The sequence below is a fragment of the Alosa alosa genome, chromosome 15 (genome assembly GCF_017589495.1).
Source record: "Alosa alosa isolate M-15738 ecotype Scorff River chromosome 15, AALO_Geno_1.1, whole genome shotgun sequence".
In the NCBI taxonomy this organism is placed as follows: Eukaryota; Metazoa; Chordata; class Actinopteri; order Clupeiformes; family Clupeidae; genus Alosa; species Alosa alosa.
This window is the reverse complement of record NC_063203.1, coordinates 15,850,581-15,873,080: the sequence shown is the minus strand read 5'-3', so window position 1 is coordinate 15,873,080 and position 22,500 is coordinate 15,850,581. Positions and strand designations below refer to the sequence as shown.

At 47.6% G+C, this 22,500-nt stretch overlaps 1 protein-coding gene across 1 annotated transcript in view; it reads left to right on the top strand.

Annotated features, from left to right (window-relative positions):
* The window catches only part of nxn (nucleoredoxin), a 55,238-nt gene that overhangs the window by 21,769 nt on the left and 10,969 nt on the right, over nucleotides 1–22,500 (top strand). The window contains exon 2 of the mRNA XM_048265222.1: nucleotides 19,053–19,325. Coding sequence (XP_048121179.1) covers nucleotides 19,053–19,325 — 273 coding nt within the window. The remainder of the gene's footprint in view (nucleotides 1–19,052; nucleotides 19,326–22,500) is intronic.

Below are 22,500 nucleotides of genomic sequence, written 5' to 3'. Positions count from 1 at the left end.
CTTGTTTACCCAGTCATAGCTGTATAAACCAAACAAGTCGACACTCCAAATAGTCTGTTCGATGCTGCGAAATAATAAATAAATTCCTCAAGCCCTCCCTCTCGCACTCCTGTAAAATATGCTGTGTACACGCTAACCTGGCGAACACTCCCAGGCTTTGCCCCAGGCTGCCAGTGAGAGTCGGAGGCCAGTTAAATAATTAGCCAAGTAGCAGGCTTCAGGATACAAGTGTAGGATTTCAGTCTCTTATTTTTATCCCTACTGAAGATTGCGGTACCTCTTGCTAGTGGCTTAATGCGGCCCAGCACTGTAGCAATTAAGCAGAGCTATTTGGAATTAATCAAATCAACAACAAATGACATTTCTTTCACTGATCATGTGTTGATGGGGATGTGCAGAGTGTAGGGAAAGGGACTTTCTGTTTGAGAAAACAGTATGGTTGTGCAGATTTTCCATTATGTTTTTCATAGGTTATTCAGACGTTATGATTGGAGATATAACATATTGCGCTGTCTATTGTCTCACTGGGCGCCATTTAGGCTCACCCCAAAACCTTGGGCCTTCTCTGTGTCGGCAGCATAGTTTACCACCATAAATGTTTGCATATTGTAAAATCATTGCAGAATAGTAACAAAATAAATCCTGCTCGACAAAAAGCAAATATCCCACAGCTGTTCCCTTGATCCACCCCTCAATTTAATAGTATTGTAAATGATAGGTTTTATGAATGCTCTGTGTTCTGCCTCTGAACACATACTTGCTCAACAAGCCTGCAGGCTATGCAACACTGTCCCCCTCTCCATGTCACGTATAGCCAAACCTCTCCGAGTCCGCATTATTTGTTTCTCATTTGTGGGAATTCCGCCTGGTTTCTATGGTATGTTCTTTACAAGTTTAAGGGGTCAAAGTAATGTCAGGTGATGTCAGGCCACTTCACTGGCGTGCACTTAGATCCATCCATCCTCATTACAAGCCTAACTTAGTTTTATACTTTGGTCCTTTGTAGAGGCTAATGCTGTCTCCTTAAAAGAGCTTGCTCACTCTTGCTTAGTTCACTCTGGTGCAGTTTCAAGAGCCTCCACTCTGAACCTGAGACAATGAGAGTGCAGCAGACAGCACTCTGATTTTTGTCATCAGCTGCGGGGATTTGGTGGTGGTGGGGGGTTTGGTGTCAGGCCCGAAATGAGGGCTTTATGAGGGAGAGCAGAGGGAGCGGCTGATTGGCCGAGGAGGAAATTAAAGTTTTATTGCCAGTCGCTGTTTCTGCTCCGCTGCAAGGGCTGCTGGAGTTTGATGGCAACAAGGCCCCTAAACATGCAAGGCAACATCGGGGACCAAGTGCCGTTACTGCCCCGCGTGGAGCCATAATGAGTAATTACAACTCTAAATGGGTCAGAGGCTTGCTGAGCTGTACTGAAAAAGATGTGGAGAGGAAATGCACTAGTATCATCCAAATATATCTTCTTGCTGCAGCCATGGTTTACTTTCCCAAATGGACAGATTACTAGGATGGAGATTTACGGGGCTGATCACTTGAACTGCCAATAAAATAAAGAAGTAAAGTAAAACTTTAAAGATGCATTTGGTAGTCTTCTTCAAGTGTGTTATAGGCAGCATGCCGAATCTGGAGGGTGGAATGAGAGACAGGGAAGAGGATACAGCCAGAGTGTTTTTAAAACTACACACGTCTCTCATAAAGAAACTGCAGTTCTTAGTTGAAATAGTGGTGATTTTTTTTTTTTATATACTTTTCACCTTTCACAGGCATCCTCCTCCCAGAGGTGGTCATTAGAACTTAATCCAGTGCTTGTCTTCCTGGTGTTTGTGTTTGATGTAACACCATCATTCTAACAGAGGACAACAATGTGGACTTTTCACACCCCTTTGAAGTGTCATTCTGGTGGCATATGAGGCCCTTAGCCACAGATGAACTTGATGACCAGCTTGGTATGGTCAGAATGAATATTTGGCTTGGGGGTCCTGTGAGCGAAAGAGATGTTTACGGGCCCACTGATGCCACAGAACACAAAGGAAATCCTGTGGTTTGCTCTTCAGGCCACAGGCCCTCTGCAAAATGAGAGGGCTTAGCACTGAATGTCTTGCTGAGAGAAGGGTAGCATTTTGCCACGAGAGTTGAGCTAAAATAAACTGAAACCATAGCTGTTATTCCTTCACCTTCAACTGAGCCGGCGCAAATGAGTGTCTTGCAGTAAATGAAATTATGTATTAGAGCTGTTGTCAAAGATATTTCCCTATAGAAGAGAAAAGTAGATAATACATTGGTAATGGATAATACATTTAGTGAGAATGTGAGTTTAGTATGTGAGCAACAGTGAATGGCAGTAAGCCAGCAGGACTGAAACATCTTTGCTCAAGGAAAACTTCCAGATGAGCTAAAGATTCAATCCGGCCAAGTAAATACACTTGGGACTTTCATGGTGTTTCAGCACATTCGTGCCTTTTGTGTTTGTTTGGTGATTTATGTAACGTGATTAATTTGATTCATTTCCAGAATCTGCAGTCCAACCCAGTTCATTCATGTTCTTCTGGCAAAGTTAATAGAAGAGAATGACACACAGGCTGTTTTGCGTCGGGTAAACAGGATAAGAAAAGGTAAAGAGGTATGTGTCAGGGTCTCAGGGACTGACATCCAATCTGACATTGGCCCAATTCGAGTCGGACCACCCAGACAGGTTTACTGGGGTACACAAGAGACAAAAACAGTCTCTCTGCTGTTGCCTATCAAGCAAACAAAGGAGGAAACCCTCCTCAGACGTTCTGATACCCAACTACCCCCTGATTCCATTGGCGCACTAAGTCTGCGAAGGGCGACGCATGAATTGGAGATTTGTGGAATGGCCCAAGATGATTGACAGCAGGCATTCACAAGAGATCAGCCTGTTCCCGTGGGACTCTGAGACTGAAGCAACTGCTATTCTATAGACTTTCCACAGTCTTATTCAGTTGATTCACTGCTATAGTTCACATCTTATACATTCACATTTTGCAATGCTATTTTCTCTCTGTATTTGGAGTATAATTTAACAGGGTAAAATCACTATGTCAGTTTGGTACTGCTGCTTGTATCGGTGGCTAATTCTTGTGCATTCATTAGGATTGCTGTAGTCTGGGGTATACATGATACAAAAAGATTAATAGCAGAAGTAACTATCTGGAGCGTGTTTGGAGTCTGTATTTTTGGATGTGTAAATATTATTTATCAGTAGTAATCTGGCCAAAACTTCAATCCGCACACCACGAGTCCAATGCACAGGAAAGGGATGTTGAACATCTCTGACAACCCTCCGCCGCTGAGCTTGAGTTCGGATGTAAACAAAAGCTGAGTTAGAGCAGACGTTATAGCCTGGGTCCTGAACTCTGTTATGTGTCATTGTTTTTTCCTCTTTTCTGCTTTGCGTGGAATGAATTGTCAGGATGTAGTTTGTCTTGTGCAAACCCATAACAAAGAATCAGAAGTTCACTCAACTTTGGTTTTGTATACCTTCTTAAGTGATTGCAGGAGCAAGTCCGCTGCCTTCCCAGATCTTCCTAGAACACTGAGTCTGCGTCTGCATAACTCTGCTAACTCTAACTTTGTAAACTAAAGCAGTTATCCAAACAAAACAAAAGGATTGCATTGGTTTTTATCAGCCTAAAATCATATGATGAATTTATTACAGTGATATCAAGGAATCACAGGAATAATAGGTATTAAAATAAAAAGTTGAATATTTCAAATGTGGTTGAGATTTTTAAATGTTTGCGGTACCTGTGTGGTAACTCACCATTCGGCTGGCTGGTTGACCATTGGCAGGGAGGTGGTGAGGGTGGCTGTGTCCAGCTGGCACCCCTGCCTGGCATGATGGAACCAGGCCCAGGCGTCACAGCGGGCGTGTTAGCCCTGTCGCGCTATGGTTTCAGCAACACTTCACGCTGGGTTTGTATTAAGCTGTGTGTTTGCGTGCACTGGGCAGTTGTCTTTTGATGGATTTAGAATGCTTTGAAAACAAGGATTTGCCTCCACTTGTTCTACACAAATCCCTCTCATGAAAAAAAAAGAGTGTAGAAATATCCATTTCACACAGGCCTATTCTCCGGTTGCAGACTCCTGAGCAGGTGAATATCTACACTCCTAAAACAAGTTAATTTGCAATGACCTCCTCCTTGCCCCTTCCCCTATGGCTATTGTTTGAGTGATGCAGCCTCCACCTCAACATGCTCCGCAACCTGTAGCAACAATGTGGAGCCGGGCCAGTCTTGTGTTCCGATGTCAGTTTCGCTCGTGTCTGGCGGAAACGTGTGTATTCAGGGAAACATTACGTGGCGAGGCTGCTCACGAGCATTAGTCGGACTGCCACTCAAAAGCCGGGGAAAGCCAGCAGGAAATGGTAAGTTCACTCAATCCTGTTAATGTGGAACAGTATTTAATTAGATCCGCTTGATGTGAACGGGGCCTCGGTGTCTATGGTAGCTCCTTCCCTTCCTGCTTCCTCTGCTGGTAAAGGCCTTTCCTAGGAGACATGCTTGTGTGGGGTTTTGTGGCGTGGTTATGATTAGGCTAATTATTTTATTCACCGCAGGTTGTAGTATGTGATGTAATATTAATTGTGAACCTTAATAATATGCTTTTGTTCTCTCAGAAAGGATTAACATTCAGACTGTCTGGGAAAAATGAGTAGGCTGCTATTACAGGCATGATTTAATGATTTTAAATCATTTAGGACAAAAGATATATTGGTTTCCATTTTAATATTGTATGATTGGTATGGGGTATTCAGCTCCCTGATACTGCAGATGCTGCAGTGTAAGAATTATTGTCCTGTTTTTATTTTTTGTCCTATTAACATGAAGACCGGCCATTTTGTCAATCCAGCATCACAACCCAAATTTGCCATCGCCACATGGAACTGTAGATGAATTCTCATCAATCCCCCACACCCTCCCCACCCTGCCCACCACAGCCTGTTCCTCCTGGAGAGGCTGAGCAAGCACCCCCCAAGCTGAATGCAGTGTCACTGGCCATTGTGTTCTCCATGTTCACTGGGCTAACCAGCACACAACACGCTCTGCCTGTCTCTCTCCACCTCCCTGAAATTACACACTGCCGAGAAGAGATGGAGGCGGTGGAAGTGTATCTAATAGCGGCTGGGCTGATTCGCCCCTTCGGCTTCAGCTAGATGGGATGTTCTCTATGTCCCCCCGCCCTCTATTCATTGTATGTGTGTGCAGACGTGGGTGTGGGTGTATGTCAGTGCTTAGGGAGGGCGTTAGATTCATGTGTGTGTGTGTGAGTGTGTTGCATTGGCCCTGTAATGTGGCGATGCAGATTGCTTTTCATGCCCATGTGGGCCAGCTGGGAGAAGCGTGGCAGTATGTTGTCTGCAGGCTGGTGTTAGCTGCTGCTGTCACTGCTGCTGCTGCTGCTGCTGCTGCAGTGAGTTTAGCTGTGCTGGTTTCCATTTGCAGTGCTACAGCTCACTATGGCGCTCTATGGCTGTGAGTGCCCTTGTGGGCAAAGTAGAGGGTGATTTAGGACGTCATCTGTCTTTTTTTCCTTCCTTTTTTTTTTTTTTTTACAAAGTGGAGCTCCACGCAGTCATGCTTAAACCCCAGGGTTTCTCATTAACCTCTTTTTTTTGTCTCTCTCTAGCTGTAGCTGAGCTCACACAGCTGCACTGAAAGCCCATGGCTCACGAGGTCTGCACACATCATGGCAGTGTTACACCTCAGAGCAAGCTGATTTTTTTTTTTTTCCCCATGCCTTGGCGTTGAGCGTGTGTGTGTTTGTGTTGGGAATGTTGCGGTGCAGGGGAGGGTTCCGGCGGAGGCAGGCTGAGAAGTGCCGTCGTCGTCCCCAGGAGAGAGCGTGGCGGAGTGGGCCGCGGGGGTGTCGGGGGAGAGAGCGCCAGGCCCCGCTACGAAACAGCGCTGCCTTTTGTGTCTGGCCCCGTTCCTGCCGGTTATTTATAAAACGCATAAAGCCGCAGCGCATTCCAGCGCGTCTCCGCTGACAGAGCGCGTACCTCGCCGCTGTGTGTGAGCCTTTGTTTGACACTCACATTCCTCTCTTTAAGAGGAGGGCGGACTGTTTGCCTGGCTGGCAGAGTCCATTGATAATAATATTGTCCACGCTACAGTGTGTGAAGTTTTAGGTGAAATGTGGCTAACTGGGTAAGGGGATTACTATTAATAAAAATCAATCAGGAGCTGCACCCTATAATATAAACCCATTTTGTGAAAATTAAAGGGTCACCACATAATCTCCACTAGTTTTTCTTCCCATTTTAATGTCTAGTTGTGTGTTCGTGATGTGTACTTGTGGTCTTTTTTTGTCATGATTTGTAACTCGTGCTCAGTCATTTTGGTGGTAATATGTCGGTGCTCGGCTGACATGATGGCTGCGTCTCTCACTTGTTTTTTTCCCCAAGCACTTGAGCCATGGAAAACTTTAATTACGGTTTCGCTGATTGCTCTTGTATAGAAACAGCATGTCTGCAAAAACTTTCCACCGCTCCATCCCACATATTTTGTTTTTCCTAATGGCACAAAACAGCAGTCACACATACCTTACAGCAATTATACAAAGTCTAAATACATCTTCACATCATCACCCACATCTTCCATACTGGGCTTTCAGTGTGTTTAGCTAGGGGGGCATGCCATTCAACCAATCAAGGGTTATAATTTATGTACAAGCTGAGTAAATGGAGTTTGCCTGTGCTCGAGCTGTGCTCTTCTTTACCCCTGCCTTTTGGCTCCGGTTGGGCATAAGTTTCCTGTAGCACTGGCCCTACGTGGAGATGCTTGCTGGAGCGGCTCCAGCTGCTGCAACACAGAGTCTCAGCTTTCTCCCCCCGAACAAGGCTCCTCTTCTGCAGGCAGGAGAGGACGGGAATCTTTGGCACTGCCAGACAGGAACATGGAAGCCACGGGGCTTTGAGCAGTGTTTATCCGCCTCTGCGTTTTCATTGAAACAATGCAGAGAGCGAGAGCGATGAAGCGAGAGTTACTGAGAGAGAAAGAAAGAAAGGTGGAGAGAAGTGAGTTCAAGCTCCGATGAAAATCAATAAGGTGCGTGCAAACGCACCGGTTTCTGACAAAAGCACATCTTGTTCTCTGTTAATACTGTTCCATGTCTCTCTTTTTTATTTATTTATTTATTTAAAGAGAATGTTTCTGTCAGCACCAGTGCTGATTGGCTGGCTCTGAGGGAGGCATAATTACCCAGCCGGATCACATTTTACCATGGTATTAATACTCCCTCACCTTAACAAAGTCAGCAACTTATTCAAATCCACAGGACAAAGGGAAAACAGAGCCTTTTCCTCCCTGGAGGTCCATATCAAATGGCATGCCTGTGATCCACTACACGGTAACAGTTCTGATGTCATAGCCCAGAATCAGAGCGGGGAAGTTAGCCGTGTCCGAGAACATGATGCTTTGCCAAAGGGAATCATTGCAGAATCATTGCAGTGGTAGGGAAACGTTGGGCTGCTCCTATGAACTGAGACCAGAGGTTGATTTACTGTGAATGAGGCCAGCGAGTCAACTGAGGACTTATGAAAGAACATTAGAGGGGGATGATGCTTGGAAAGAGAGACAGAGTGTGTGTGTGTGTGTGTGTGTGTGTGTGTGTGTCTTTCTTTCTTTCTTTCTTTCTTTCTTTCTTTCTTTCTTTCTTTCTTTCTCTTCAAAATTCATTGGCCATTCAACCTCAAGCCTCCAATCAAGCCTCTCCGAGTAAAAGCACTGTCCAGAAAATCGGCCATTTGGTGCCTGGAGGTTATTTCTGAAGTTTACAAGGACCTTTTTTGAATCTATCCACACTCATGTTACTTGTACAGTTGTCTTCTTGTGCAAGGCTTTTCAGGTATCGGTGCAATAATATCCTTAAGCCACTGAGAGCCATAAGAGGAAGCAGGCGGATGTCTGGGCTTACTGCAGGCGTGCGACCGTTGACCTGTGATCTCTGACCCCTGTGGAAGACCTCATGTCTGCGCTGGCCTGATTGTGGTGCCGGGCACCCTTGGTGTGCAATCCATCTTTGATGTTTGGACTGCTTAAGTGACAGAGGTCTTGTGCCACCACTGGGAATGTAAATACTCCACACAGTGGCCCCTCCTGCCAGCAGTGGTCAAAGCTCCCATACTTGCACTCTCTCTTTACTCATTCCATCCATCCATCTCTCTCTCTCTTTCTCTTCCTCATCCCCCTCTCTTTACACGTTGAGAGAGAGAGAGACCGAGAGAGAGGGCTGACAGTCTTACAAGATGGGAGGTCTTTGAAGTGTAATACTGGTGTTTATGTAAAGGATCTTCCCAGTAACGTTTTTGTTGGAGGGAGCTTGAAGAAAGGGGGCTGGATAAGAGGTCACTGACAGACAGATGGAAGGAGCTGCTTTCAAGGCCGTGGTTCTCTTGGGCAGGAGTGCAAGGCCATTGGCTGTGGCCATACACGTCATGTCAGTCAGCTAGTCGACTGGTGAGGGGCGGTGACCCCGAGGAGTCTGCTTCTCAGCTGTTAGTGGGCTTCTCCCTCTAACCAGTACACACACACACACACACACACACACACACACACACACACACACACACACACACACACACTTCCCAACTACTCCCTATGTTTAATGAGGAAGCCACTAACACATATAAATCTCCCGCTCTTGAAGAAATCAAGTTCACTGCAGCCTGTTTGATTCTCCTTTTTAATTTCAGTACTTTTCTTCTTCTCCCTCTTAATGTGGTTATTTTCTAAAGGGGCTGAGAGAAATGGGGCCAGTGAGTCAGGGATTTTGGTGTGTGTGTGTGTGTGTGCGCGAGTGTGTATGTGTCTGTGTGTGTGTGTGTGTTGTGAGGTCTTAAAGCCACAGCTGCTGTGAGAAGCTGTGCCCGTAAGCAGCTCTACAAGCCAGCCAATCCGTTCTTATCTGATTTAATAGCATATTGTTGCGTCAAAGCCGATCTGAGCGATGTGAACGAGAAGATTGGGGGGCAGCTAGCATGGCTCATGGTTGGTTGGTGTGTGTGTGTGTGTGTGTATGTGTGTTTGTGAAGGGGGGTGGTTGTAGATGTAAAATCAGAAGCAGAGCCGACAGCGGCAGCAGCGGCAGCTGAAACAGATGTGCTCTTTAATGAGAGGAGGATGCCGGCTCGCCAGTGTATTAAGATGAGAGCCGCAGAGAGGAGAAACTTCACCTCCGCTTCACTCACACGTCCAGCTGAATATATGAGCTTTAGAAGAGCCATGGCAGCGCCTGAGACAACAGTCATGCGTCAGGTTCAGATGACCAAAACAGACTCTGTGTGTGTGTGCGTGTGTGTGTGCGTGTGTGTGTGTGTGTGTGTGTGTGTGTGTGTGTGTGTGTGTGTGTGTAACCCCAGTCATGCTGAGATGAAACACCACATGGCCATGCTCCTCTCTGCCTGTTGTTGTGCCATTCAGGTTTATGAAGAAGTCAACCCCCCCCTCTCCTCCTCCCCAGGGGTGCAATGGAGATTTACGAGGGCCGTCGCAGTGTTGCCCTGGGGATTCCATGACAACACACATGCTTTACAACCCCAAACCCCAGGGATTACAGACACTAAAAAAGAGCTGAGATTCACTCCGGCCAAGATGGATGGCTACTCGGTGTCGGTTTAGGGTTTTTCATTTCAGGGCTGTGGAGCCACCACCTTGTAATGGAGGTGGCATAGTTGCCATGGAAATCTGCCATTAGAAATGCTGGATGGTCTCCACACTTTTCCCATTCTTTAATATCCTTGTTGCCAAGATAATTTGCTATGGTTAATGGTCTATTAGTGAGCAGCCATTGGTGTTTTGTTCTCTGGAGAATGTTGAGAATGTTAATTTCCACACAACTTGGAGGAACTCCATTTCACTGCTCTGCCTCGAAGGCATTAACTAATCAATCCACAGCTGTCAAGAAAACACTGATGGGAATGCGTGATAATGTCACCCCGACAAGAGATTGTATCACTACACACACACACACACACACACACACACACACACACACACACACACACACACATAGAAACACTGGCGTACACGGATGTCTTGTGGAATCTAAAAGCGCTGGGGTGTTTTTGAAAGACGGTGTTTATTAGCCATCAAATACGGATGCAGCGGGAGGAGATCTGTGACACGGGGGCAAGCAGATGCCACCTCCCCACAGGCTGGGAAGAAAGGCGGGGTCAACACCAGGTCAGGAGAGGGGGGCACGTAGTCGGCAGATGTGCCCCCCACTCCACCATCCCCACAGACAGCCCCTAGACTCCTTAAGCCGTAGTTTCCTTTTAAAAGACTTTTCAACCGTATGCACATCAACAACTCTCTCTCTCACACACACACACACACACACACACACACACACACACACACACACACACACACACACACACACACACACCAAACATGCTTGACCTGTAATTATTTTTTGCAGTGTGCAATGAACACAGTAAGGCAGAACATAACAACAACAACAGCAGCAGCAGCAGCACTGCCACCACCACCAAATATGTCTTAAGAATGTGCTTATGAGTGGTATGGGTTTGATGTGTGCTGTTTGGTTGAGTGCTTTTGTCTGCAGGGAAAGATGGGGGGGCTTACTTTCAGCTGCTTTGCCAGGAACCACTTCATACTGTATTGGATTACCTTTGCGCATGAAGGACTGTGATATGAATTGGCTTTGGCAGGCGCCATAAAGTGTGTGTGTGTGTGTGTGTGTGTGTGTCTGGGGGAGGGGGGTACTCGCTCCTCCCATCCCCAAGCAAGGCTGCCGCCACCGCCGTCATGAGCGTGCGATGCCAATCTGAGATGGCCGGCTTTTCCCTGGCAGCCCTCAGCCCCAGTCCAGCGCCAGTGCCAGCTCTGGCAGCATTCGGACCAGGTGGCAGGTCTCCACACGCTAGACGCCGGAGAGGCCGCAGGACCCTGGAGGTGGACTGCAAAACGCTCCACTCCCTCACCTGGTCCTCCCCTCCGCACAGCCCAGCCACTGGGCTCACTCACTCACTCACTCACTCACTCAACTCGAGCTCGCAGTTTCACGCCGCCCACACTCCAGCACTGTGTGCCACGCCGTGACGGCTCTGAGTTTAGCATAGAGCCCCCCCCACACACACACACACACCCCATCTCTCATCCCTGGTCGGAGTTTAGCATAGAGCTATGCTAAGTAGGTTTTTTTTATTTTTTTTATTTTAAGTTTGAAAATATTCAGTGTGCAGAGATGAAGCAGAAATGTGGGAGGAACGGTTTATGCTTGCACATCATGCAGAACATTGAGTAGGACGTGGGAGAAGAGAGGAGAGGCCTGTTTTGGTTTCGTGTGGGTTTATGGTAGGCCGCCCCCCCCTCCCCCTCCACACACACACATACACACACACACACACACCCCATCTCTCGTCCCTGGCCTAGTCCCCCTAATGTGGGGTGACAAAGCCAGCGATGACGAGGCTGCGCAGCTATTGAATGTGAGTCGGGCTGAGTTAATGTGTGGACTGAATGAGCCCCGTCTGGTCCTTTATGTAAACCAGCCCAGCGGCGTGCAACATTGTTGCCATGCAGGCTGACGGGAGAGGGACTGCAACCCGCTGTCAGTGGGTGGGGGTAGCCGGAGTGAAGAATGCACCCCCTGCCGAAGCAACCTTTCACCCCTCCAAGTGCGGAGGCCCACATGCAGGCTGGGTTCGGGGCGAGACAATACTGCACATATTTCAATCCAGGCCTGCTTTTTAACTCGCTTACAATCCCCCCTCACTTCATTTCTCATTCTATTGCTAAAGAAGGAAAGTGAAACATCCCGCACAGCAGAGCAGAGCCCAGTCCTGAGAGAGCCCACCATTTTGGATTAATGGGCCTGCCTTGGGAAAGGCGCTTTTGTATGGTGGGACTTAAAGCTTGCGGAACATTTTGCAACCTCTCTCTTTTTCTTCCTTTTCACACTCTTTCTTTCTTTCTTTCTTTCTTTCTTTCTTTCTTTCTTTCTTTCTTTCTTTCTTTCTTTCTTTCTTTCTTTCTTTCTTTCTTTCTTTCTTTCTGTTCCTTCTCTGGTCAGCTACTTTTATCGCTGAATTACTGAATCATTAACTAAAAGCCCACAATGCGCTTGCCACTCCGTGACATGTCCTGACGGGGATAGGTTGCCATAGAAACGGGCCCCTGTCTATCGAAAAGCAATTTAGTCTGCATATCGGTGCATGCGAGGACTCCTCTGCCAAGCAGTTTGGGCCAATGAATATTTTAGCGGATAAATATGATCTGGCAATAGCGGTGTGAGTGTGGGAGAATAGTGGGGGCTTGCAGAGATAGCGGAGTGCGAGCGGCTCAGGCACAGGAACGCACTGTCCCGCACGTTCAATTACTCTCCGTAATGCGGGTCAGAGATGCGAGGCGCCGTCTGGGACGTTTTTGAGGGGCATCTGAACGGGAGACCTGCAACACTCATCAAGAAAAGCTTGGATGAGATGGTTTCACACACACACACACACACACACACACACTCTCTCTCTCTGACTCGCTTTTTCTCTTTCACACTCACACTCACACACACACACACACACACACACGTGCAGACAGGTACATGTCAGGGAATTCTCCAGTGAGGGTGGGTGGGATTTCATCAAACACATACACACAGTCACACCTGCAAAATCTGCAAACTATATAACTATAACCTTCACCTGTATTGCTGTTACTATATTCAGGCCTATATTATACATACAGACCAACACACACACACTAATACACACATTCTAGGTCTCATAACACTGAAGATATACTGTACATTCCCCATCTCACACACACACACACACAAACACAGTCACACAGACAGATGCACTTACTTACAGACACATACACTCACATACACACAAGCACACACACACGTGGTGGACCTCTCTAGTGAGGAGGGGTGGGATGTCATCCAAAAGTGCCTCATGTTTTACTTCATGTCATTCCCACGAGAGGTTTGGTTTCCTTATAGGCGATATGAAGGCCAGAGTTGGCTAAGCCTCCTCCTTTATATCCTCTCTAACCACATACAGGTGTGCAAACATAATCAGATGCAAGAATAATGTGTTAGTGTTTGCTTGTAGACGGATTCCTGTTGTCTCTGAAGTGTAGCGTAACGTTAAATCGCCAGTTTGTCTGTTGTCCAGTTCAGGGCCAGGCTGCTACCCTGGTGGCTCTGCTGTCCATCTTTACGGGCCCACCTCAGGCTACCCGCGGGGCCTACTCTATAAAGGGCTCCTGTAAAAGATGAAGGCCTGGGTGAGCACAACTGACCCAAGACCTGACCCTTCAGAACCCCATGACCCGACTCCCCGCATCACACACACACACACACATACACACACACACACAAAGCCACCTTCCCCCCTCAGGTCCAGCAGTGAGATCACTGGAGTCTGGTCTCCTCATCTCTCTCTGAGTCTCGCTGGAGCCAGGACGACTCTTGTCTTTGCCTCTCGTCAAAGTCATCGGACATGACATGGCTTTAATGTGACGTTCCACCAAACAAGCGTTTTTTATAGAGGGGAAACCAAGCTTTTCCAACCCCCCGTTGTAAAATGAGGTTGAGCTGCTCTCCAAAGCTGTATAGGAGGCCATCCCCCCACCCCAGTTTACAACTCGGCATGAGACGTATGTCTTAGCTTAAAGTGTAAAATCACTTCAAACTGAGACATACGACTGGGTTTCCTTTCCAAGCAGACTGTGCTCTTTTAAAAAATATGGAACGTATTATTGGCTTTATAGAGCCATGCACTGTACCAATCAGTGCACATTCACTGTGGCAGTAAATCACTCTGTCGTGAATTTAGCTGTTGTCGGTGGGGCATTATTACTGACTGGTAAGCGATCTCGTTAGATCCACATCCATGTTTGGAACGGAGCCAGATAGGCTTGTGAAGATGTTGTGATTGCAGTTTGAATGAAAGCAGAATGAGGTTTACATATGCATGATTTAAATATGTGGCTGGCATTATATGAGAAACCTCCCAAAGCTATCTGCAAATTAGAGTTGATGCGGAAACTTCCAGAAAAAATGAAGACTCAGCGTAAAACAAGAGACCTGCTACAGGAATGCTTCATAGGAGTGCTTGCGTTCTCTCTGTGCTTGGGGCGAATATCTGTGTGTCTTTGAACAAGCGCTTCCTTTTGGTGATGGCCAAAAATAGTCACTGTGCTGTTTTCATCTTCGTGTTGAAAGGGAACGCGAGCGCTTCTTCCTTGCCAGCAGAACCATGTTACACGCGCTCTTTTGTAGGCCTCGCAGCCCTCTTTGTGAATGACGTGTCGTTGTGAAATCAGGGCTGTGGCTGACTGCGTGTGAGTGTGTGTGTTTGTCTTCGCTAGTGCTTTGGCAGAGGTCTGGTGGGCCCGGGGGGGTGGAGGGGGGCTGGGGTGGTGGTGGGTGAAAGCGGATCTGTCGGGGAGTCGGGGCAGGAACAATGAGCGCTGAATGGGCCACTGACTGCAGGAATCTCTTCCACTTGAGATCGCTCAGCAGGGCCCTCCGCTCTGCGGTCAAAGGGACGACAACAGGGCCAGGACCTTAGCGCGAAGGGCAGTTGACTCCTGCCCAGAGCTGGCCCCGATCCGGTTCTGCTGTGGCCTGGAGTTGGCGGCTGCCGAGGGTTTGACTGGGCATTCCACAGACGCACTGGAGTCGGGGGAGTGTGAGTAACAGGATTGGCTGGAAATCTTCATCAAAGATGGATTTTTCCCCCTCTCTTTTGATAGCGCAGAATCTACACTAGCACAGCGAGGCACAAGGAACACAGGGAACACTGCTTCATTATCTCTGTGTCAGTGAGCTTTATGTGCAGCTTCTCCTCACGGCTGTTTCCCGAACTGTGAACAGTATAAGCAGTGATTCAGTTATACTTCACGTTCACCAACACAGTTCGGTACATGGTGTGTGTGTGTGTGTGTGTGTGTAACCTGACAAAGAGGCAGAAACGTCACAACTTCTGACCTCTAGTGCCTCTTTGAATTTGTCCAAGATAACCTCTCTCCATCCCTCCTTGCTCTCCCTCTTTCTCACTCTCTCTCCATCTCCCACCCACATCATGTCTTGTGGGCATGTGATGTTGGCATAGTTTGCCCTTTTCCTTTCTATTACCACAACCACAATTTTGTCAAATCCAATTTGAAGCACATGAATCTACATCTAAACATCTTTGTGTTTGTGTGTGTGTGTGTGTGTGTGTGTTTGTGCATGTTTGTATTGTGTGTGTGTGTGTGTGGGAGGAGAGAAGCTAATGGATTGTTAGTATGGATTTTCTGGCCTGACTCCACTCTGGACCGTTAACTGACTCCCAGAGGGGGGATATTGGCACTCCTCTCCGGCCGGCGATGAGACAAACCCGGACTCCAGAGAGCTAACGTGTGGTGTGGCGGGAAAGTGAGAGTGAGAGAGAGAGAGAGAAAAGAAGGAGAAGAAGAATCAGTGAGCTGGAAAGTCTTCTCTGAAAGTCTCCCCTGACTTTTGTTTTTGCTGGAGTGTTGAAGCCCTAATCAAAGTAATACCCTCTGGTGTCTGGGCCTTATTTGTATTCATTAAAAGCTCCATTAAAATAGAATCTAGGACGTGTCTGCTGACGGAGGCCAAAGTGCTGCTGTCTGTTGCCGTCGGATGACTGCAAGCAGCTGTGTGTGTGTGTGTGTGTGTGTGTGTGTGTGTGTGTGTGTGTGTGTGTGTGTGTGTGTGTGTGTGTGTGTGGAGATGGAGCATGGGAATGATTACATTGACCAATATGGCTTCACATTCTTGCTTGGCTCTTTCCCATGTACTGGAGGGAGCTTTTCTGGTGGTGGTGGTGGTGGGAATTTCTTTTGCTCCAGAGATTCATGAGTGATGGACATTTTTCTTAGAGATTGAGCAAACATAGACACAATTTTACTTAAGCGCATAAGACCCTTTTGAGAGCTCGTGAAATGATTGAGCTGCCGGCTCGGTGAAGTGGGTAGAGAGATATCTCCACACCTCCCAAACATCTCGTGGCCTCACTTTGGCGTCTTGACATCCAGGAGGACGTTAGTGTTGGCTGGCCACCTGCAAATCACCATGACTTTTTTTGAAAGTGGCGAAAGCATCGAGAAAGGCAGTGGAGCTGTTTTAAGAGGGGGGGATGGAGCATCCGTGATTACAGCCCAGCAATCAGTGATAACAGGAGACGTGCTCCGTGTTCAGCGCGTCCATCTCCACACAGAGTGATTTACTCCCCCGTGTGCCCCTGTGAAGTGCTGCCAGACGGCTCCGGGGAGATCACACGCACACGCGGTTCAGCACTAAATCATCCGCCGCGAGGAAAGCGAGCGGACTGGGATCCAAGGCCTCCCTTACTACCCCTCCGCCCAGCCAGCAGCCGACGCATGGGGCAGGGTGCCTCCAGAGCCCTGACGGCTCTGGGTGGGGCTGCAACAGGCCGCTCAACGCCATCGACAGCTCCACACACTGAGACACGGGTCATACACGGGGCATGGCTATTGCGTGCTGTTTTATGGATCATCTTTATTCCGAAAGAGTATTGAAGGACCGCTCTTTTCAGTGAGACATGCCTTTTGGAATAAGACAAGGGAGATGAATTGATTAGGACATTCGGATACGAGCAGTTTGTGAAATAGTTGGTCCTGATTCAGTGTTCACTACTGAGACTATTACAGTTAGCTGCTCTCTATATTTAGACAAATGGTCTTTTAATTGATCTCCACAGGAAAGGGTTGGTCCAAGTACTGGACTAGAAATATTAGGATTGATTTCACTCAAGCCCTCTCTCCTCCCTACCACACGATGTCTTCACACGCCTCTTCAACACATTACAAACATCCTTTGCAAAGGATCACAAAGTGGTGCCTTGATGAAAAGTAGAGAAAAGTTGTTTTCCCCCCTTTTTTTGAGGCAGCCTCGGCTAACGGCCCAGAGTGAATTTTCCAGAGTGTAAGAGATGTTTTCCAGACTTGGTGCTGATGATGAGCACTCAGGCCTGAGAGAGGGAGAGAGAGAAGGTGAGGAGGGAGGGGGAGAGAGAGAGGGTGAGGAGAGGGAGGGAGAACGAGAGATAGGATGAGGAGAGAGGGAGGGAGAGGGAAGGAGAGAGAGCAAACACAGAAGCAAACGGCCGAGCTGTTGACCATGGCCAACCTCAAGGTTTTTGTTGGAGCGGCTTCCTCACGCTGGTGCTCTGAGAGCCCAGAGCTGCTGCTGTCTGCTGTCAGACACACTCTCGGAGGACCTCTGGGGCTTGGAAGGAAGAGAGAGAGTGAGAGATATGGAGAGAGAGGGAGAGAGAGGGAGAGAGAGAGATGGAGAGGGAGATGCAGAGAAAGAAGAGCTGGCTCAGCGGAGGTCTCACTCAAGCTTCATTCTACAGAGGTCATACACAAGAATGATGTTCTGGCAGAACATTACCACATTACACTCATATGCCTCTTGAGCCTTCAAACATTACATAGACATGCACACATGCATATGCACTCACACAAACGTGCACACACACACACACCTGCAAAATCTGCAAATTATATAACTATAACCTACACCTGTATTGCTCTTACTATACATTCAGGCGTATATTATACAGACAGACCAACACACACACTAATACACACATTCTAGGTCACATAACACTGAAGATATACTGTACATTCCCCATCACATGCACACACACACACACACACACACACACACACACACACACACACACACACACCCTAACACACACTAAGGGCTGAAGCCGATTCCAGCTGATGTCATTGTTTTGAGTAGAGTGCAGACAGGAGTGTTAATCAGTCTGAGAGAGGACAGATAGACAGTAATGGAGTTGTCTGGGCTCTGAAGACTATACCCTACTTGCATACACTCCTCATCCACAGCACACAGACACTCAATTTCCATTTCCATATATTGTTATTGGCAGCATCTACAGATACATATTTGTACAGTTGGCAGAAAACACATTGACACTGGCCAAGGAATAAAGACAGAGCCATATATTCCACATCCTCGGGCTTGTGATCAGTTAGTACAGTGATAAGTGACGGTGGTCTTCTGTAGCTAAAGTAACAGGAACACAGCACCAGCAAATACTAATGTCTCATGCTGTTGATTTCTATATGGAGCCTTGCTGTTATGAGCCTGGTGCCAGAACTCCTTCCATCATAGCTGTCAAAGTTTGTGTGTGTGTGTGTGTGTGTGTGTGTGTGTGTGTGTGTGTGTGTGTGTGTGTGTGCTCATCTGCATGCCACTTTTTTAATCATGCGCTTGCTGAGCAGAGTGATCCATGCCCTTGGAAATCCGATGGCACCTACAGTTGCACGATTATGGAGACGATGTGACACACAGCTTCTAAATGCCCTCCTATTCAGTTCCCCTCCCACCCTCCTGTTTTGTTAGCACTGCCGCTTCATGTGCTTTTGTTCGGGAGATGGCAGGGAAGCGAGAGAAAGCACTCCTCTTGAATTTCCTCAGATGTCAGCTCCTTTTAAAGTTTCCTCATCGTCGGACCCCGTGAGGCTGTGTGATTTCAGCCTCTGGGGCCAGACCGAGCCGCCGCTGCTTAATTCAACGCGCCACATTTTCAAGGCCCTTTTAACACATCACAGGGTGGCGGCGGCCCGTGCGCTCACAAAAACTCGTTTGGTGTCTCATTTGGCACTTTCTCTGGCTTTCAGGAGCGCAATAATAGCGGCGCCTACAGCCCCTAATGGCCGTTTAGGCAGCGGACTTGAAAGGCGGGTCTGTGAGAGCGGAGGATTCTCCGTTCGCCGCGGAGATAAGTGGCGCTATGGCGACTGTTCCCGTTTGCCTTGTTCTCCGCTGCATGCTGTGTTTGGTGTTCCCAGAGGCCTCATGTCCCTCTTTTCTCTTTTTCTCTCTTCCTTTTATTTTCTGCCTCCCCCTCTTCTATCATCCCTCCTCCTCTCACTCTACCCCCCCTCTTTCTTTCTCTCTCTCTCTTTCTCTTTCTCTTTCTCTCTCTCTCTCTCTCTCTCTCTCTCTCTCTCTCTCTCTCTCTCTCTCTCTTTCTCTCTCTCTGTTGCAGATGAAGCTGTGGAACAAGTACAAGGTGACCAGTATCCCCTCGCTGGTGTTTGTGGACGCGACCACGGGGAAGGTGGTGTGTCGGAACGGCCTGCTTGTGGTGCGAGATGATCCAACAGGTAAGGAACACAAGCCAACAGCTCTATCTCCAGAGCCTTCACCTCCTCTCCGCACTGAAACCCGTCCAGTAACCACCCCAAGCACATCACCAGAGGACATGGCCCCTGTAGTTTGGTTACGGGTAGTTTTGCCGGTAGCTGCTGTCATGCAGAAAGTGCATTAAATCTTTCATTTTATTATTCCAGTCGATTATTTTGTGAGTTGGTGTAAGTGGGACGGATCCTGCTGCCAGCAGTCCCAGCATCCAGTAGAAAATCCAGGAAAATATTTCTTTTTATACCGCCTGTTGATTCCATTGTTTTAAAAGTGTATGTAAGTAGGACTGATCCGGTCCCAGTCCCCCCACCCCCACCCCACCCCCCTCTTTCCCTGCTCTGAGGCTCTGTGAACCCTGTAGTCCCTGATTCTCCACAGCCTAGAGTGACGGTTAGCAAGCACAGACTCACATTCCACGGCTGGTAGAGAGCCTTGTCATCGGCAGCGTAAAATCTCAATATTTTGACATGCAGCTTCTGGAGTCAAATGGAATCTTGCATTTCGTCACCCCCACCCCCCTCTTTTCTCTTCCTAGTATTCAGGAGCCAGGGCTGGCTGGTTGGTTGGTTGGGGGAGGAAGGGAGAAATGATAATTGCACCGCATCTCTTTGGAGAAGAATGGAATGGGTTTCACAGGAGGGGAGAGAATGACAAGATCTTTCCCCGCATAATGAATTCCAGTCGCACCAGTAACTTGGAATCATCAGCTGCATGAAACATTAAGCTGCTGCACTGCGTTGGTTGGTCGGAGAGAGAGAGAGAGAGAGAGAGAGAGAGAGAGAGAGAGATAAATGAGCCTCCTTCCCCTTTCTCTTTTTTTTTTCTGTCATTTATCACCCGTATCATGTGTCTAAAGAATCTTTCTCCCCTGAAGCATTAAGGTGGTACTGCAGCCTGTAAATTACTACTGCAATAAACATGGACAGTCTGCTGTGGGCACATCCTCCCTGCTCTGTTATACTCTCCTTGAAGGCATGGAAATCCACTTTTACTATTATGTTTGTTTTCTCTAGCTTCAAGCTATAGTTTCTGAGGAATACTTCAGATGTCTGTTTAATATTCAGCATCATTGGCATCATTAATAGCATATGCTCATAGAAAGAACAATATCTGGCACTCTCCTGTGCTCTGTAATCTGACTGGGCCATTGTGATTCAGCTGTGTTGAGCAATCAGAGACCTTCCATTGAAATGGACATCCTCATCTGACCATTAGTCTGTGTGTGGGAAGAGATGAGTCTGAGCTTTGTCTGGCCAATGCAACCTGAACCACTAATGCGGCTTCCGCTTACAGTACCCTTTTAAGGTCCTATTTGTCTTTCCTAAATCTCTCCAGCATTGAATAACACTGACAGAACTAAAATAATAGTCTATTCAACCTTTATTTATTCTCGGAAGGTCATTGAGGGTAGTCCTCATTTTCAGTGATGTCGAGATATCTTGGAATAGAGATACACAGCGAGTGAGTGAGTGAGGAGTGAGTGAGTGAGTGAGTGAGTGAGTGAGTGAGTGAGTGAGTGAGTGAGGAGTGAGTGAGTGAGGAGTGAGTGAGTGAGGAGTGAGTGAGTGAGTGAGGAGTGAGTGAGTGAGGAGTGAGTGAGTGAGTGAGTGAGTGAGGAGTGAGTGAGTGAGTGAGTGAGTGAGTGAGGAGTGAGTGAGTGAGGAGTGAGTGAGTGAGGAGTGAGTGAGTGAGGAGTGAGTGAGTGAGTGAGGAGTGAGTGAGTGAGTGAGTGAGGAGTGAGTGAGTGAGTGAGGAGTGAGTGAGTGAGTGAGTGAGTGAGTGAGTGAGTGAGTGAGGAGTGAGTGAGTGAGTGAGTGAGTGAGTGAGTGAGGAGTGAGTGAGTGAGTGAGTGAGGAGTGAGTGAGTGAGTGAGTGAGTGAGGAGTGAGTGAGTGAGTGAGGAGTGAGTGAGTGAGTGAGGAGTGAGTGAGTGAGTGAGTGAGTGAGTGAGTGAGTGAGGAGTGAGTGAGTGAGTGAGTGAGGAGTGAGTGAGTGAGTGAGTGAGTGAGTGAGGAGTGAGTGAGTGAGTGAGGAGTGAGTGAGTGAGGAGTGAGTGAGTGAGGAGTGAGTGAGTGAGGAGTGAGTGAGTGAGTGAGTGAGTGAGGAGTGAGTGAGTGAGTGAGGAGTGAGTGAGTGAGTGAGTGAGGAGTGAGTGAGTGAGTGAGGAGTGAGTGAGTGAGTGAGGAGTGAGTGAGTGAGTGAGTGAGTGAGTGAGTGAGGAGTGAGTGAGTGAGGAGTGAGTGAGTGAGGAGTGAGTGAGTGAGTGAGTGAGTGAGTGAGTGAGTGAGTGAGTGAGGAGTGAGTGAGTGAGGAGTGAGTGAGTGAGGAGTGAGTGAGTGAGGAGTGAGTGAGTGAGTGAGTGAGGAGTGAGTGAGTGAGTGAGTGAGTGAGTGAGTGAGTGAGTGAGTGAGTGAGTGAGTGAGTGAGTGAGTGAGTGAGTGAGTGAGTGAGTGAATGAGTGAGTGAGTGAGTGAGTGAATGAGTGAGTGAGTGAGTGAGTGAGTGAGTGAGTGAGTGAGTGAGTGAGTGAGTGAGTGAGTGAGTGAGTGAGGGGGGAGAGACTGGAGGCTATTCAAATATCTGAATAAGTAAAGGTTAGTACGCATCAAGGGGCAATGAATGTAGAGTTGCTGTTTCACTTAAAGCAACCATGCTATCTAGAGCAATTACCAAATTGCTATCTTTCCTGCCGCTCTCCTTTTTTCTGTGTGTGTGGGTGGGTTTGTATTACAGATTTGAGTGTCTCATACATTACATGCCAGTTCCAGCAAATTCATGACCATCTCCGTGTGAGAGAAAGAGAGGGAGAAATTTGTGAGTGTGAGTGAGAAAGAGAAAGAGAGATTAATGAGTTGTCTCTGCTGCCCAGCAGACCAGCCCCCTGGACAAAACATGACGCATTTGCCTCATTTTTTTTCTCTGCTTCTCCTCAGAGCTGAAGAATGAATTCTTACAGACAAGCCACATATGCCAGCACACATATATTTGTGTTTAGCATCTTAACAGCAGACTCTTTGTGTTAAGCCGTGTAAAGCTACCCTCTATTAAAATGACAGAGAGAGAGAGAGAAAGGAGAGAGAGAGGCACAGTTTCGTGGGTGAAAGGTCTAGCACCTGGCACTAGTGTTGTTTTACTGCTTGTGTACTTGACTTTTTTTTTCTCCTTTTAATGGCCTGAAGTAACCTAAGGCGAGATGATGGCTTGCTCAGTGATTCTGTGTGTGTGTGTGTGTGTGTGTGTGTGTGTGTGTGTGGAAGAGAGAAGGGAAGAGAGGAGAGAGAAAGAGTGGGAAAG